This window comes from Podarcis pityusensis, assembly GCF_964106645.2.
Source record: "Podarcis pityusensis genome assembly, chromosome: 1".
In the NCBI taxonomy this organism is placed as follows: Eukaryota; Metazoa; Chordata; class Lepidosauria; order Squamata; family Lacertidae; genus Podarcis; species Podarcis pityusensis.
In genome coordinates this window covers 73213943-73232998 of record NC_138028.1, presented here as the reverse complement: position 1 = coordinate 73232998, position 19056 = coordinate 73213943, and the positions used below count along the sequence as shown (strand labels likewise).

At 41.0% G+C, this 19056-nt stretch overlaps 1 protein-coding gene across 5 annotated transcripts in view; it reads left to right on the top strand.

Moving 5' to 3' along the window:
• SERGEF (secretion regulating guanine nucleotide exchange factor) overlaps positions 1-19056 on the top strand; it is a 107052-nt gene that overhangs the window by 58919 nt on the left and 29077 nt on the right. For all 5 annotated transcript variants that reach the window (XM_080999396.1, XM_080999398.1, XM_080999397.1 and 2 more), the window contains exon 10: positions 2229-2265. In XM_080999396.1, coding sequence (XP_080855522.1) covers positions 2229-2265 — 37 coding nt within the window. The remainder of the gene's footprint in view (positions 1-2228; positions 2266-19056) is intronic.

The following is a 19056-nucleotide window of genomic DNA, read 5'->3' as shown; positions in this document are numbered from 1 at the left end:
CCATAACACAAACTGCCATGGGACTGAAAAGTACTCTCCCAAGTGTAATTTCTGGACTCGGTCATGAGGTAGTACCGGAACCACTGGAACCTCAATTCCCATTTGGGCCCTCTCCAGATGCTGCCATTAAGTGTGTGTGTGTGTGTGTGTGTGCGCGTGCACTTCTGTGCTTTTGAACTAGAGATGCATCTGTTCCATTTGAGATGTCAGCCTTGGACTATATAAGTAGGAGATCTCATCCCCTTGTTCGATGTTTATATTTATCAATAGTCTTGATTGCGGCACTTATTGCTTGATTGCTTGGGGGTAATTATTGCTTATCAATACTCTTGATTGTGGCACTCAAACTAGTTAAAGAGCCACTTTTTACTATCACAGATTGCAATTTAATTCCACTTGTTTCTGATTAGTTCAGGTTTTCCATCTCAGTAGCTAGCAGAAGGTTGCTGGAATTCTTCTGAGCTAAGCAGCCTTATGAGCATTGCACCCCAGTGCTTGACTTTAGGAGACTGGCTTCTGCTGTTTCTCTGACTCTGTGCAGTGCTTTCCCTATTTCTGTGTAGATGCAAACCTGTGCATCTGCCCCACAGAGAGATACATAACACTTGAATCCTGCCATGGAAGGAATTGACCAATGGTGAACGGCTTTAAAAAGGAAATTGTAGGAGTGCCTCCCTTCTGATCTAGATCGTATCACTGGCTTTAAAATTTTGTCTCCTGCCGTAGTCCTGATACAGATCATCCCCCTTGGGGTGTTGTTTAAGAGTTAAAGCAACAATTTGCTTAGAAGATAAGATCAAAATCAGTTGTAATTTGGATTTCTGTAGAGCCCTGGACCAAAGTACAGTTGTACCTTGGATCCCAAGCACCTTGCAAGTTGAACGTTTTGGCTCCCAAATCCTGCAAACCCAGAAGTGAGTGTTCCAGTTTGCGAATGTTCTTTGGGACCGGAACATCCGACACGGCTTCCGCAGCTTCCAGTTGGCTGCAGGAACTTCTTGCAGCCAATCGGAAGCAGCACCTTGGTTTCCGAATGCTTTGTAAGTCGAATGGACTTCTAGAACAGATTCTGTTTGACTTCCGAGGTACCACTTTATTCAATAAGCAATTTACTTGATCAGCTTGGGTGAGAGGTTGTCCCTCTAGCAAGTCCTAATACATGTCCCTAGCAGCCCTCCTTTGTACAGAATACATTTGGTGTTTTTTCTGGGCTTGAATATGAAGGGAATGTATGCAACCTGCTCTTTTTCTTAATTAGTAATGATAAGCTCATTATTTGCAGGAGTTGGAATTTTGTTTCATGGCTTGGATCTTGTAGAGGTGGGACCTTTTCATGAGAGGGAAACGGGAGGTTTCCTTTACCTGCTCTGATGTTGTATGGGTATGTTGTTATTTTATTGTCCTTATCTGGAGTGATCAAAGTGAGAGGGGAAAAATAAAGTGGAATGGTCTCATTTCAAATCAGGTCAGACTCAGTTATATCTTACTATATAATTAGTGGATTACACTTTTGTTTTCCCCTGGTGAGCTCTCTGACCTTTGAAGGAGCAGAATTTTTATTACTAATAAAATGAATGGCAGCTATAATGGTCTTTGGGGGGAAAGAGTAGTGCCATATTGCTTCTAAGAAACAAGATATACAATCTGGCAGGTTGCCTTCTCACCCCATCCCTGTGTTGCAGATCACATGCAATTATTCCTCAGGAACATCTGTACCTCTGGCCAGCTCAAAAATTAAATGGGCCTTTGTACAAGAAAGGCATGCCAAAAGCACAAATTTATTTTTGGGTGGTTTTTTTTAAAGCGTTTGCCTTGTGTTGAGAAGATCACTACAATTATTATGAAGTATAATAACAAAAATAATTAAAACAAATTTTTAAAATACACCACTTCCTTCCAGTTTCACTTGGAATACATCCACAAGTGGGACTTTGAATCTTGCTGAATTGCCACCCCTTTGGAAACTGTTTGTCTCTGTTAAAACCTGAAGTGATGCCCCTGATTACAATGAGGCAAGCTGAAACCTCCTTGTTAGGACTCTGAAGACTATAAATGATGCATATCAGATGACGGAAGCAGTCTGTTATTCTCAAAATATAATGACACAGATTTTCTTTTCATCACCATTTTATTTGGATTTAGAATCGGACAGTGCAAATTACACTGATAGCAATAAACTTTGTTGCCTAGCTCATCTCTTTACCATTATGTTCCCATTTCTTTTGCAGATTGCATGTGGCTCGGAGCACAATCTAGCAATAGTTGGTAAGTAGCTTCCATTATCAAATGCTTTGAACAATTCATTTCCAGTTAGAGCAGAACCAAGAATGTATCATGTGTGCCAAACTTATCATTTACGGTATACTGTGATCAACGTGGAAATTGTGGCAGAGGACATGAGCATTGTACATAATGTACATAACCTGAAATGGGAAAAATGTGAATTGTTGGTGAAATGCTGACTTGAGTGAAGTTTGCATCAAAATTCTCATTGACCTTCAGTCAAGGATTTCTTTAAAAAGAGGCTGCAGATTCTGCTGCTGCCTCTTAACTCCCCATAAACTTATCGATTGCAGATGTAACCTTCAAGAAGATGCTTGGCAAACTGAAAATGCTAGGGGCGGGAGAAATTTGAAGTGGGAGGGGATTTAGAGGCAAAGTCGTTTTTTAAAAAAAGCGTAAGCAGTTTCAAGACTTCCATTTGGTTGTTTTTTCTATTAATACTTTGAAAGTTTGGAAAATTACAGACAAGATAAATTACGTTAACTGCATGGATCTCAAATACAAAAATTAGCATTATTATTTCTTTCATGGCATATTTTTGTGCAACCCTCAATATTGAACAAGCTGGCTGCTCCTCATCTATTCTATGCCACGGTCATGTGGAACCTCCGGCCCCTGGGGCTAATTAGGCCTGGCAGGGGTCCTAATTTGGTCTGCCAGGCCATTTCCTCCAAACCATGTCCAGCTGCCCAGCACCTGACATCAAAAATCAGGCAAATATCTTTTATTTTGACATGGGAACATTCACTGTCAAGCAGATAATAAGAAATCTAACTTTACAAACTAATCTGCATTTTAGTATAAGGAGGAAAATTCTATGCATTTACAATTTTTTTTTTGGCCTACAGCCAAAAATGTGACTTGTTATCTTAAACAAACAAACAAAAAAAGGACTTTCTCATCTCTGCAGCTCCTGGCCTTGTGTAGCTTTCCTCTGCCCTCTTTCAGTTTTCCTGACCTTGCTTTTCCCTCAATTGCTCTCATTCCTCTGCATCACTTCCCATTGTTGAATCCTCATTTGCTAAGCTGCTCCAATCAGTTTCCCTTGCCTTGCTGTTTTTATAAACCCGCCACTCCTAATTCCTAAGCCAATAATCCTTTTGCCTCCTAGTCCCTTTTTCATGCACTGCCTCTCCCTAAGAACTGAGCAGTTCAACAAATGGAAGACCAAAGCCCTTCTGCCTGCCTTGGCTCTCTGATGTCAGGGCAGTTCAGCCAATCATTGCCATAGGCATTACAAATATCAGCTCCTGCTAAACTCCTACTGCACCACAATACAGATTATATATCATAGGTTTAGGAATGTAGTGCATTATTTCTTTGTACTATGCAAAATTTTAAATCATGCAATGGGTGAACATCTTCCACTTACTAGAATCTAGTACACAGCCAGCTTGACCTGGCGGCTAGAATAGTAGGCTTAGGACCTGGAAGACATAAAATCATAGAATAGTGGAGTCTTCTAGTCCAACCCGCTGCGATGCAGGAATCTCAACTAAAGCATCTATGACAGATGGGCATCTTACGTAAAAACCTCCAAGGAAAGAGAGTCCATCACTTCTTGAAGGAGTCTGTTCCACTGTCGAACAGCTCTTACTATCAGAATGTTCTTCCTTACAAGAATCTTCATTCTTTTAATAAAGCCATTGGTTTGGGCCCTACCCTCTGGAGCAGGAGAAAACAGGCTTGCTCCATCTTCTGTGTGACAGCCCTTTAGAAATTTGAAGATGACTATCATATCTCCTCTCAGTCTCCTTTTTACAAGGCTAAACATACCCAACTCTCTCAACAATTCCTCATAAGATTTGGTTTCCATGTTAATGTGTGGCCAACTTTCCTACCTTTCTTCCATCCCTCATCCCACTGGGAAAATGCTTTTAAGGGATGAGGGGACTTTCCAGAGTGGCTTTATGATACCCCCATGAGCAGAAGTCTCTTCTATTTGCACAGGGGTGCAAGCAATTGCATATGAAATATTATTATTAGTATCAGTTGTTACATTGTTGTTGTTAAAAACAATTATAAGAAGAGAAAATGCCACTCCAATGCAGCAAATCTTTGTTTTCTTTCTTTAAAGGAAGGTAAAGGAATCTTTGGCCCATTGAACCCACAAGGTCAATTTCTTCTCAATTAAGTTCTAGAGGTCTAGCTATGTTATGGTAAAAAGCATCAGCCCAAGAAACACTCCTAACAGATTATGAAAGGCATATTTCCATGGCAGAGTGAGCACCAATTGGGATGCAAGGCTGGAACTGCCTGATGGACAGACCTCTCTGCGATCCTGACAGTGTTATTTAGATGTTCGTGGCAGCCTTGTAAAGCAAGGGACGTGATCATGCGTCTGATGTGCGAACCCTGGGGACTTGGAAGACTGTCACTAGGAGATAATCATAAATTCTCTGTTTCTTTTTCATACTGCTCTAATAGTTGGGGGGATCTTTTAGCATAGCACAGAGCATTAGTGTACAGCAAGAAAGCGCAGCATGCCATTCTATTACTTTTATCTATTATACATGATAAATTCTGCTTCAACTGGGTCTGCATTGTAAGAGCTTCCTGGAAGACCAGCATGGAGGCATGTTAACAGAGCGCGCTCTTTTCTCATTGCACTCCTAATCACATCCATAGGTTGTTAAAGGGCACCTAGCAGGGATTCTTCCTAACAACCATCGATTATTTATTCATTCTAGCATTTATGTGAGTTGGCCGTAGAAATTTGTCTCTAATCACTGTGTATTATTTCCTTGCTAATGTGAGTTTTTAAACAGGGGCAGGGACAGCCATTCAAGATCCAGGGTTCAGAAGTCCTTCTACAATTATACAGTGTTAACTAGGATGTAAACTGATTGAGACAACAGTAGAGCTGTTAAAAGCTACAATGAGCACAGGCAAATGCAAACTGATCAAAAAGCAAGAGTTAATAGGTGGACTATCTAAATGCCAAGTAAATTAATGGAATGCAACTAGCTGAGCACAAATCAGTACATATATAAGAGGTGTCAGGCTGATCTGATCACAGCACAATTTAGACAAATATGACAAATGTGAAATGAGCAACATTTATGCTGGCTAACTCCAAGGGGAGAAATGAACAAAGAAGTCCTGGCAGAAAGGCTTGGCTTCATCCTCATTTCCAGGCTAGTTTTGCAGTTAATTATCCTCTCTCCACCCCAGATACCATAGGTGCCCTCATTTAATTGTACGCTTATTTACTTAGTATATAACTTAAAAAAAGTAGAAATCATTTAGCCTAGAGGTGGAGAACCTTTGGCCTTCTAGACACAGTTGGGTTTCAACTCCCATCAGCCTCAGCAAGCATAGCCATTGATCTGGTATTTTTAAACTCCTCTGTTGAGTCAGTTTTATTTTTATGGGATTCCCAGGTAAAATGCAAACATGGAACCCAACTATATATTGGCTCCTCTGCTTTGGAAATAAAATGCTGAGATGAACCAAAAACATCCCTCTCTTGAAAAAAGCCAAGGGGGAAAACACACAATAGCATACATGCATGGTGTGTACAGGGTTGTTGCTATTTTTGTTATACTAGAGTTATTCCCCTATAGGAAACACATCATTTGTGAAGGGCCTTTATATTGGAAGCAATCTAGATTTTCAATGGGAAGCTAACGGGAGCTAGTAGTTGAGGGAAACTCAGTAACAAGATTTGCCTTGGTGGTTTCCGCCTTCCTAAATGCCTGTAAGTCCTGCTAATACAGCAACCACCAGCAGTACAAATCTGTGCATTTCAGTGAATCATAGAATAAGCCTGGGAGCAGACCATCAGAATAATTTAATCTGAAGTTTTATGTAGGTTAAGTCAGAGACACTTATTTAATGAGTCTTTCAGGATGCTTGGAACATGCTGTCCTCTTCCCATCACATTGCTGTTTGCTGGTGTTGGAAGCTATATTACCACGGGATCTTTTGGCTACGGGAAATGGGCCTGTCCCTTAGAGGTGAGAGAGTGAAGGACACAGGTCTGTCCAGTGACTCAGACCCAGAGAATGGAGTTTGCGGGAACCTAATAAGGGGTTATGATTGGCAATCTATTCAGGGCTTTGGGGCTGTTCCGTGAGTCATAAATCTTTGACTCGTTCTGTAGGTTTTTGAAAGATGATAGAATAAGAACTTAAGAGACTGCTCAGATCAGATTGAACGACTATCTAGCCCCAGCATCCTGTTCTTTCAGTGGCCAGCCAGATGGCGGTGGTAAGCCTGCAAGCAGGACATGAGTGCAACAACACTCTCCCCTCCCCCAGTTTCCAGAAACTGGTATTCAGAAGCATACTGCCTCCAACAGTGGAGGGTAGAAAATAGTCATCATGCTTAGGAGCCATCGGTAGTTTTGTGCTATATAACTTTCACAAAATTGCAGGGGACTATGTCTCATTTTGCATCTTACTAACTTTTATTAAGTGGCTGTCATTATAGGGCTGAGACAGTTCTAATAGGACCCTTATAACCATGTACCACCCTACTTAATTTTCACTATACTTAGTTGACCGCTACTTTACATATGATATGCTTATACAACTTGTGTATATTTTCATAAGTGAAATTTGGTTTTCTCTATTGCTACATATGCACGTCTGTGAAATCTGATGGGTACTGTGGCTTTGAAACATATACACACTTGGTAAAACAAAGAAGCAGTGTGCATGGGCACACTTTTTCCTTACGTGAGTATGTTTGTGCAGGGAAATTTCACCTGTCATTGCCTTAAGATTGTTTTTATTAAGGTGAGTCCTCCCCCCCCCCCCCCAATTTGGTCCTAATATTATTTGCCTGTTGCACTGGGCTTTCCCTCTTAGGACATGACTTTATATAAAATGCATATTTGCTTATATGTTTATGAAATACGCAGAAATATAAAATGAACTGATTTCAATGCATTCATTTTAATGAGTTGTGGTTTTTGCCTATTTCGGGCAGTTTTCCAACCATCTATATTTTTTTAAAAAATGTTTTGTTCTCCATTTCTGTAATGTAATTTCCCAGCTGCCAAGAGAATTATCTATCTATTATCTATTAAATGCCAATATTTAATTTTCTGATTTATTTCAGAACTCTAAAAAATCTGCTTGATTTAGCTATTTTAAACTCATTACACCTTGCAAAAATGTATCAGATAGACAATCCTCTATATTACCAGCCAATAAAATTGTTACATAGTAGTTTATACTGCAGGGGGAATAGGAAACAAGAATGTGCTCCTTTGCTAAATCTCTATTTATATAACTCAATGGAAAGTACACACTTTAATTTATTCACGTTATTTAATATAGTCTAAAGATTAACATCTTTATCTTTCTGCTCTACTCATATCACCTATCCTCTCGGAATAAACTTTTTTGAGCTCATGCTCCTTCAACACTTTTCAAAATATAGTTCTTTCCACCCCCCCCAGACCAAGAATATAAAACCTCTACAGTAGTAGGAGAAGGGATCCCAGGAGTGTTGAGTAAAGATATATATGTAGGTGTTGGTGTAAGCATGACATCCTGTACCAGTTTTGGGGGAAGTTAAAATAGCTGCCTGTCATTATTTACCTTTTTAAAAAAAATAAAAAATAAGATAAGAAGTGCTTTACAGTTCTGACAATGGGCAGGCATTGACTCAGCAGAAATTCTGTGTCCAGTGAAATGCCCTAGCCTCCTTTCAGATGAGGGCAGGGAATATTAAGTCCCACAACTTGTACCTTCTTTGGAGAGTTTTCTCAGTTAGCAATCACAGACCAGATACCCACAAATATATCTTTGTGGATATAAGCCGTGATAAAATAAGCCAGCAACATGCAGTTGACAAGCTTGCATTCAAAAATGTCCAGTGCCCTCTGGTTCCTCATCACTACCACACCCTATTTGTCAGTGTTTTGACAGTGACGGGATACCATTACCAGCTAGTTATAAGAGACAGATGAGACAGATGTACCAATGTGCTTTCCCCCTGTAGCAAAATCTTGTGGTGCCTGTCATTTGTGAGTGGAATGATGGTCTTAGTGTCACTCAGACGTCAGTTCAGTTTTTCAGCTTTTGATGGAAGTTGCTGAGGAGCTGGAACATGACTGATTAAGCTTTTTGTGCGTTGGCCTATTATGTAACACTTCTCCCTAACCCACCCCCATCCTGAACCAAGTAGATTATTTGATGGAGGTTTATATAATTAGGTGTAGTGTGGAGAAGATGGATAGTTTTTTCTCCCCCTATTATAAAACTAGAGACTTATTTGCATACTTCCCTCACCTAATTACAATCATGTGATGAAGAGGAAGAGCTGCATTCACTGGCCCTGGCCTCATTGATCTTCATGGAGAGGAAACTCTTGAGGTGGGAGCCTGCTCTATGTGTGGTGGCTCCCCATGCCATTTAAAATCCTAATTGCACAAGCTTCTAAGTTACATGGGGGGCCTACCTGCAAATGTAATCACCTGGCAGTGCATACCTGCATAGAACTCGGGCTCATCTAGTGAAGTAAGAGAAGAAATCAAAAAGTAATAAAAGTACAGTTAAGAATTAATATGAATATCTACTTCAGTTTTCATCTACAGGTAAACCGTGGATCACATGAGTGGATCTCATGGACCACTGGTGGTCCACAGACTTCCGTTTGGGAACTTTTCTCTAAAGCAGATGCTCACTACCTACTAACTCAGGATAACACTTCATGTATCTAACGAAGAGGACTCTAGTTGACAAAAGAATTAATCTTTAGGATACCACAAGACTTTGCTCCCCCTGCAACTAACATTGCTACCCTTCTGAAAAAACAAAACAAAAACCTAATTGGACCCTCACATGCTGTAATTGGTCTTTCATTTTATATTCGCTGGTTTCTTCGAACATTAAGTGTTCCTTTTTGTGTCCCAATTATTATTTTATTCCAGAGGGTAACTCTGATGTTAATTAACATCACTTTGATTTTCCCATCAGAGAATTAGGTTTTTATGAGCCTCTCCGCATCCTCCTTTGGTCTCCTACTTCTGTCATTACAATTTGGCACAGAGAATTCAGCTGGATTATAATGCTCTAAAAATAAAAGTCTTTTTACAGACTGCATGTCAGGGACAGGCAGGAGTCTGAGGAGGAGCAGGGGATGTTCAGGCAGGGGAGCAGGAGAAAGATCCAGGGGAAGGGGCCAGCAATTTGTGGGCTTCTGTGCCACCCGTGAGGCAGGTGCCGAGTTGGTGGCCGAGGGCAGTCAAGGAGAAAAGACCAGGCAGCCTGAGATGGGTAGGGGCGGAGGAGACGGGAGAAGAGTTGCAGGGAGTCTTGGAGACAGAAGACGCTGCATCAGTCCCAGAGATAGCTATGCCTCTGGAATCTCTCCTGTCCACCCCTCCACTGTCTCTACACACAAGGTGGGGGGGCGCTTAAAGTGATAGGAGCAACTGGAGCTGCCACTCAGGAGTTATAGGGTGCTTGCACGTACTGTGTCAGACAAAGGGGTTTAAGTAAGCTGAAAGGGGCATGGTTACACTGTTGCCCCAACTGACTGTGTCAGAGCACAGGGACTGGCGGATGAAGGTGGGGGGGCGGTCGCCTCAGGTGCCATCTTTGGGGGGTGACATCACGCCTGCCCCGGGATGCTCGCCGCTTGCTGTGCACCCCCCGACACGTGCCACGCCCCCGTGGGTGGCATGCCACACCCCCTGGGACATACGCCAGCCACACCCCCAGATGTACGCCACTCCTGGTGCTGGAGCAGGTAGCTTCGCCACTGAGCGCAGGACTGTAGAGGTAAATCACCTAGGCAGCTGGTTAGCAGGGGTGGTGTGTACAACTTTTGCACCTTCGGAGCTGATGTAGCCAAGTGCTTTGCCAGTAAAGAAATAAACTTCCAAATACTTGTCCTCATCAGGCTGGGTGTGCCCAGGACATTGCACCAAGTTTCTCTTAGGAAGTATTTATTTGAAAATGGAAATGCTGTATTCTGCTCTTTGCTCTGACATTCAAAAGTCTGAAGTCAACAGGAGTCCAAAGGAGTGGAAGTATATATGGGATTCTCTAGGCTGGTATATACAAAAGAATCAGTGGCCTGTGGATAAGTAAGGCCTTTGAACCTACAGTACGCTCCAGTTCACTGTAATCAGTACTGAGTTTGTTCGGAACAACAAAGTATGATAAAAATAGAAGGAATGAAAGGGGTTACAAATGGTTACAAAACCTGGGCTGTGGTTCTGTTTTTCAAAGAAAAACAGAAAAGTACCTGGAATGCAATATAAGTGTTGGCTAGCTTGAGATAGCTCTCAAGTCTCCATTCTGCAGTGGAAAAGCAACTGCTGCAGTCCCTGCTAGTCTTACCTGGAGGAAAGCTTCTTCCAGATATAGCAATCTGTCAAACCCAGCAGGACAACTCATCTGTCACGTCATCTCAAGGGAAATTGAATTGCTTACCTTGCCACAACTCCCCAAGTATCTTGATCCAAGTGGTAAAAGGTCGTTTTTCAGTGACCTATACATTTATTTTGTAAATGCCAGAAGTGACTGGACTGTTGCTCAAAGCAGTGGGGTAAAATATGCAATGCTACTCCATTCAGTATTAAGGCTGGAATCCTAATTCCTGGCCAGCCATGGCAGAACTTGATGGAATGATACCACCAACTCTCAGGTGGGAGCAGTTTTCGTCGTGTGATGGCAGCAGGGTCTGCACAGGATCCATACACAAGGTCTTGCTTTGCACACAGTCGTGCTCTGTTTTGGGGTTATCTGCTGGCTATTGATGGTGGTAGCTTCCACCCAGGGCTGGATTTAGGTTTGATGAGGCCCTAAGCTACTGAAGGTAATGGGGCCCTTTATATGTCCAGCTGTGCTTTGTCAACAACAAATTGTCGCTATTTTTTTTATATAATATATGCTATATGGTAATTTATGGACCTAATAGGTATCTAAAGCCATTTGCACGTAACAAAAAGCTAGCATTATTTACATCATAGGAGCCCACACAACACAAAACACTGTTGCTGTATGTAGGTTTTGTTTTATTTGTTTTTTATCTTATATTTTGGAAATGTACATCCAGTCCCCCCCTTTAATTTTTTTGGGGCCCCCAAGAGAGTGGGGCCCCAAGCTATAGCTTGTTTAGCTTATACGTAAATCCGGCACTGCTTCCACCCACCATTTGGATGGGTACAATGGGGCACTCCTTTCCAGTAGAGCTTCCCTATCAGTAATGGGGATTCCCCAGTGATGGAAACTGGAGAAGCAGAACTGGGTAGATTGAGGGTTTGGATTGCTCCATGAGAGGAGTTTTTGTGTGAAACTGCATTTGTGTCTTACTTAGCACAATATCAAAAGTTGGCATTTTTAAAAGAGGAGTGGTGAAGTGACCTTACTGTTAGCAAAGTATACAATCAATCGGATGCTTAAAATACTGTCCAGTAGCTTTCAAGGCTCCTGAGAGTGCTGCAGCTGAAAATGTGTCCCTTCTATGACACTTCTGAATCTAAGGATGACAGTTCTAAGTGGAATATGCATTTATATGGAGGGACGGGAATCTTCAGATTTGGTCAGATCAGTAGTTAATGTCTTAATTAGTGGCTAAGAGTGGCTGGGTGGGTATAAATGATAAAATTATTATTATTATTGCTACTGTGTTGTTTCAGAAATGTAGTCTTTTTTAAAATAAGAGGAAAGAGGATCACATAAATCTTTTGAACTGGCATGTATTACTCATAAGTAAAAGTCTGAAGCAGCCACGGGAAAGATTTTATGCATTATTATTATTATACCGCCCTTCATCTGAAGATCTCAGGGCGGTTCATAGCATAATATACAGAATAAAACCACAAAGTACATAATAAAAACAAGAACAAGAACCAGCTTATTCAACCTACCCAGTATTAAAGGGGATGTTGGTCACTTGTGGCACATGAGGTAAGACTGTTGTTCTCTGAGGATTGGCCAGAATTTAAAATGGTCAGGATAGAGAATAGAGATGTAGAAGCTGTGGACTGTGGGCACCAGTTTTTCACAAAGTTTGTTCATTATATATTTGGGGGGGGGGATGTGAAGAAGATTATTTCCCCCTGAGGGGATTCACAATAACTAGCCTTCCCTATTGGTTAAGCAAAGTGAGGCCTCTGGTTTAACTTGTTTGTTGGCATTTTGTATTCATTTGTAACTCAGTATCTTTTGACAAGATTAGTCTGGATCCATGCTGCTATGTTTCAGATGTTAAAACCGGCTCATTCAGGGGATGTTGGTCACTTGTGGCATGTAAGGTAAGGCTGCTGTATTCTAGGACTGAGAAGGCTGGGGGAGAAATCTTATTTTTGACTTAACAGAAAATCACAGCCATTGAGATATTCAAAGAGCTTTTATCTTAATTGGTTTTAACAGACAATTTAGTTATGGCTTAGTAGAGTGGGCTGTTTCATAACCCAGATGGCTACAGAGTTATTAAGTGCTTCCTGTTCAGGCCTTGTGCTGTTCAAAAGAATGCTTTTAAACATATTTATGAAAGACAGACATAATCATACATACCTTGGGAAATGGGAGTACCTGTAAATTGCTGATCCACAGGTAGCAATTTTGCTAGGCCTTTCTATTTCTGTTGCTGGGATGTCAGTTATTCCACTATGTTTAAAAACCCCCAAAACCTACAATTATGTGGGCAACACTTGGTGATACCCCAGAAGGCAGAATGCAATAGAAAGTGGTGTTGAAGCGTCTGAGATCCTTAATCTTAACTTCTTTTTCTCCTTTTTCTCAAGACTTCGTAATGTTTTCCTGATAAAGCAGTACCTTCTCACAGTTGGATTCCTGTCTCCATAAACCACAAAGCTTAATGTACAAGCTGTGAAAAACACAGCTGACACATGGTGACCTGAGCTACCTTCCACATGGCAAGGCACTCAGTATATTGCTGGCCTAAAATCAAGAAGAGCAGATTGCTCATTTCCCCTTAAGACATCCACCAATTTTTATTTTTTTTTGGCAAAATAAACAACACCACTGAAGTCTTAAGTGACCTTATTCTTACATTAAGCAATATCTCCCCCCCAACACCTTTTGACTTTGCAGCCCAGGGTCACTTTGGGTGAATCCAGATATTAATCATCTGCCAAGTGGAACTTAGCTGAAGGTTAAAATATTCTTTCATACTAATATGAAGACCATTTAAAGGCATTTGCACAGGTTTGATGTGTAATGGTAGATTTATTGTGTGGTTTTCATGCCATGGGCATTCCGGCTTCATGAGGACCTTGAAACAAAGGTCAGTGACTGGTTTAACTTACACTTGTACTTTTCCAGCTGTTTTCACAATTAATGAACAATTTGATCCCATAGTCATTTTAAGAACAGAAGTGGAAAAATGTACACAAATGAGAGCTGGTGGGTTTTTTCCAGATGTGTGTGTGTTCCATTGGGTTGCCAACTTGGGTTGCCAACAGAAACTAGTACTGTTTCTGTACTAGTCATTGGAAAGAAAATTGTACTGCAAATCCATCCTTCCCATATTTGAACCATCTTCAGGTTGGTTCTCTTAGTTATTTCTTGTTTGATGTGGAGTTGTACTGCTTTTTTCTACTCACCTGTTGTTATCTTGTCTTTCACATAGTAATCTCTTCAGGAAAGGTATAGAGTAGTGCCCCATTGTGATTGGCCAATGAATGCTGCTATAATGCAAATATGTAACACTGAATATGGCAGCTGCATGAAAATATCAACTTTTTAGAAGGCTGTTTCTGGAAAATTCCGGCTAGTTTCTGCAGTGTCTGATTGACAATTAAGTATCAAAAAAAAAAAAAAAAAAAAAAAAAGTTTTGGTACTCCATTTAATAACATTTCCTTGACACAATGATTCTTAAAATGGCTTGCTTTTCGACACATTGCTAAGAGAATCAGGGAGATCCACAGTGGTTTACGTCAGACCTGGAAATGTACCTACAATTCCCACCGCAATTCCATAGAGAGATCTTCCCTTGTGATATTTCTGAAGTTAGTAATTAACTACTTTGAAAAGTGAATTTGCTCAGCTCACAATACTCAGGTGAATGTAATTTCCCTTAGACGTTTAGAATTCCCTCTATTTTAAGGCTGAAATCCTATACTCATTTACCTGGGAATAAGCCCTGTTGAACTGAATAGGGTTTTCTTCTGAGGAGACATGCATAGGACTGTACTGCCTGCCCCTGAAGAATAATAATAATAATAATAATAATAATAATAATAATAATAATAGGTAGGTAGCCGTGTTCGTCTGCCGTAGTCGAAACAAAATAAAAAAAATCCTTCCAGTAGACCTTAGAGACCAACTAAGTTTGTGATTGGTATCTGAAGAAGTGTGCATGCACATGAAAGCTCATACCAATAACAAACTTAGTTGGTCTCTAAGGTGCTACTGGAAGGAATTTTTTTAATAATAATAATAATAGTAATAATGTGTATACCACCCTTCATCTGCTGGCTTACAACATAAAAGCACCTCATTGTCAGTGCTTGCCTGATATCCATAGATTGTATGTACAATTTTGTACATACAAAATTGTACATAAATCAGTACATACAAATTTTATGCAAATCCGTGGCCTGATTTGCCCCCCTCCCCTTTTGATGACATGCTTTCTTTTTTCTGAAAGAAACTGGGCAGCTTCTTCTAGCCATAGATATCCATGGGTACTCTAGGGACTCTACTACAACATTTCAGCAAAGACTGAACTTTCTCCAGGTGGTTTCTTTTGAGGCTCTTGCCCAGATTGTGTACCACCTTCAACGGAGCCCGAGGAGATTCTCTGAGCATGTCCTTTTAGGAGTTGTTGTCTGAAGACTCTATGGCACCTCAAAATGTTCAAAGATGGTGCTGCAGGATGGGAAGGGCAATGTGGACAATCTCAGCTTCCAGGCTGCAGGGGTTTCCATTTCTGCTCTCCCCAGCCTGGAAGGACAGCATGATTTTTCCAAGAGGGATTTGGACTGATGAAGTGACAGCGAATGGCTTGATGTTAACAGTTTCCTCCTCTTTCCCAGCTCGCATCCTTCCCCTTGTCCTCCAGGAATTTTCATGGGCTTGATTGCAGCTCCTTGGAGTCTTAAAACCTGAGCTCCGTGCCACTCAGTAGTGGTCCCTTCATCGTGGAATTCCTCTGCCAATTTGAGTTTTCAAAGTCTACTGTTGTCTTGGTTTTTAAGGGGCTTGGAGGGACATTTTTCTGTTGTAGTGACTTCATAGGGCCTGGTTAATTGCTGTTAGGGACATTTCAAAACCTTTTCCTGTTATTTTACACTGTGTGTTGTTTTGTTTTGACTGAAATCAGTTATTTCAGTGGTCTTAGACTAGTCATTTTATTGTATTTTGTTAAATTGCGCACACTGCTTTGACAATCCTTTCAATTTAAAATGTGGGGTGAAAATGAAATAAAGCAAGAATCTCCAACAAGCACATCACACGCAGCCCACAATTTCACAAATATTTTAAATGTGCATGCACACCCAAACTAAGTATATCAGGTAATGTGCTTCAAATTTCTCACCTTTCCTGAAGGACCAGACGCAGATGGCAACAGATGGGTTAACCTTCTTCATGCTGTGTGTGCGGGCAGCTCAGTGAGACTGCAGTGGGCAATGAAGCAGCAGAATTCAATTTGCAGTAGTGACCTAAGAAGGGCTATTTTTAGTAATAAAATAGGTCAGGGGATGCACGGTAGTACAGACTGATAAATGAGCAGTCTTCCCCCTCCTCTCAAGGGGCTTGTTTCCTCTTTTAACAAGGCAGCTCCGAAGTGGAGAAACCAGATTAAGTATCATCACGTGATCAATGTTTGAATTTTTCATTGTGAAATCATCATTGGGAAAGCACTGTGGTTTCATTTTCAAACTTGGAACAACGCAGAAGCTAGGTAAATGCTTGTTTTGGGTTTTCATGAAAAGTAAAAACACTATAATCCTGGTTGATGTTGCAGCATTTTTTTTAAGCTATGTGAAGCACCATTTAAAAATGTGTGCAATGCACATAGCAGGCAGGTCTTGATTCTCATTGCACTGTTTGGTTTGCTATGTTTCCTTCATCATCTTTGGACCATGAAGGCTAGTTTCTTTTTTACAGCATGTGAGAAATTTCATTACTGTATATAGAAGCCTGCTTTTTAAATCTAAGGCAACTCATATATCTTACACATTGGTTAAAGACTCGTTTTGAGCAGTGTGAGAGGCAGATGGTATAAAAGGCTTGGGTCATCATCATATTGTAAAGATGAGCTTCTAAGAGACTGCGTTGAAACTGACAAGATTGAGCAGGCTGTCTGAAAATCTGTGTTGTCACTGTTTTGCCCTATAGCAGGGCTCCCATCTCTCGCCTTCCTGGCCTATAAATGTACTTTTCAAGCAGTTAATCAAGGCAGATAGACACAAGGAACAGTATTTTGGAACACAGATGAATCACTTAACAGTGAGGACTATGATATTAAGTTTTGGTTGCTGGCACTTGGAATTAGCTTTCAAATGACTTAATGTGTTTGATTTGCATTTATTTTTTCTGCACAGTGTTACAATTGCACTAGATGCAAGGAAATTGGCTGGACATTGGGGCAACTGCATACAGAATTGAAACCAATGATAGCCAGCTAATTTTTGACAATCATCTAACACATTTTAAAATGTCATTTGCCCCTGGAACCCTATTTTAGGAAAGAGGAATCTGGAGGAACAGAATTGTCTTAACACGGCTTGAATCATGAGTCAGCTTATATCTGCCAAATAATTTAACACTCAGAACTTTGCTACAAGTCACTATCAAGCTAGTTTTCAAAGTACGGGAGACTTAATACATCTGACACAATCCTACCATCCAGGTCAATGGACTGGTCTGTTTAAAAACATGCCAGCTACTCTATCCTAGGGAGTTCAGGCATGTGATTTGGCTAGTATCAATTGCACCCTTGAACTCATCACCTTTATAGATATGATGTGTGCTGTGGTAGGCAGTTGAGTTGTGCACAAATGTACTTTTTATCATTTCAACACTGTATTTTAATTACTCTCCCCTTTTGTGTCTCAACACTTGTATAAATGTTGTTTTCTTGCAGCACTAAAAAGATCTCCACCTTGAAGAGCTCTTTGCCTGGTTTGATAAAAGCAAACTGCAAGCTTGGTTTACTATAAATATAGTCATCTCAAACACTTTCCATCCTACAAGCCTGTCCCTTCTAACTCATCATATGCACTGTGAATTCATGACCAATCATGATCAGCTCAGTGCACCCATACAAGAGCAGCCTACTCTCCTGCTAACATGTGCTAACACACACATTCATTATCCATGTAATGAAAAGCTCCAGCAGGAATGCTCTCCTCTTACCCACCCCCTGACTTCTGATGCCTTAGGGTTGTAGTGCAAAACTAAAACCATAAGCATTTCTGTGGTCCATCTTTGCCTGCCTATGCAAGGGAGTGGAGTTTTCATTCACAAATTGGTATTTACAGCTATAACTAAAGAGTCGTCTTTCTCTGGGCTTTACCCCCTCCCCCATAGACACAATAAACTGCTGTGTACTCTGCATATACAGTGGTACCTCAGGTTAAGTACTTAATTCATTCCGGAGGTCCGTACTTAACCTGAAACTGTTTTTAACCTGAAGCACCACTTTAGCTAATGGGGCTTCCTGCCGCTGCTGCGCCGTTGGAGCACGATTTCTGTTCTCATCCTGAAGCAAAGTTCTTAACCTGAAGCACTATTTCTGGGTTAGCGGAGTCTGTAACCTGAAGCATATGTAACCTGAAGCGTATGTAACCTGAGGTACCACTGTATGTGCATAACCCCGCCGCCGAAAACCCTTTACAAACCATTTCCCCTAAAATTGAAAATAAAAATCGCAGGGCATTTTTGCAGGCTCAGGTGTGATTTGCCCCCAAAGTGGTACTGTCCCTGTTGAAGGTATTTGCCTCTGCTCATTTTTCCCTGTGGAAGTATCTTCGTATATAATAAAATGTAGTTGTGTTATATTTTATAGTGTGGGATTCATAGTGAAAAGGTTCCACTGTTGGGAAGATTGAAAATGGACAGAATGCCCTTTCCTCCTTGGCAGCTTGACTGCTTTAGTCCTTTGGTAACAGGAGAGCAGGAATTAGGCACTAAGGCAATGGTATTCTTGGACTCCCAGCTCTAATGTGTCCCTCATTGGTGGCTCTACTGTCTTTCCTATAATAGCAGTGGGGTCTGCATGGTCAAGAGCTACTTAACATTGGCATTCAGGAAGTTTCTTAGGGCCTGGTTACACCAGACCCAATTAATGTGCTTAATTCCCTAATGAATTAAAGATGTAGGAGTTTAGCATCCAGAGCTAAACTGCTCTGGGTGTTTCTCTCTTCTTGCTTGCCTCACAGAAAAAAATGGTGCACTCAGCAGATAGAAATCTAAAATGTGTCTCTGGAGGCCTGCTTGTATATTAAGAGAGTCCTAATGAGAGCCTTGTAACTATATCCTTGTTGTGTAGCCTTTTGTTTTTTTGCGTTTTGTGAAAGCCTTGTAGTGTCTCCTTTTATTTTTTTATGGGCATGCTGATGTTTCCATTTTTGTACTCATTCAACCACTGTTACCAGAATGGCCATTTCTACCAACCCATAACTCTGTATTCAGGGTGGTGCCGTGTGGGATTAGAGGGGATGAGAGCATTCCTGTCACAAGCAATGGCATTATATTATGCACTGGCTCTCGTGACAGGGCTTGTAAAATTCACATTGCCTATGGTTCATCCTGTGGGCTTTGATGCATCTCAGGATAGAACATCACCAACGAATTAGTGTCTCTTTTGATGAATCTCACTGCTAGGTGCAT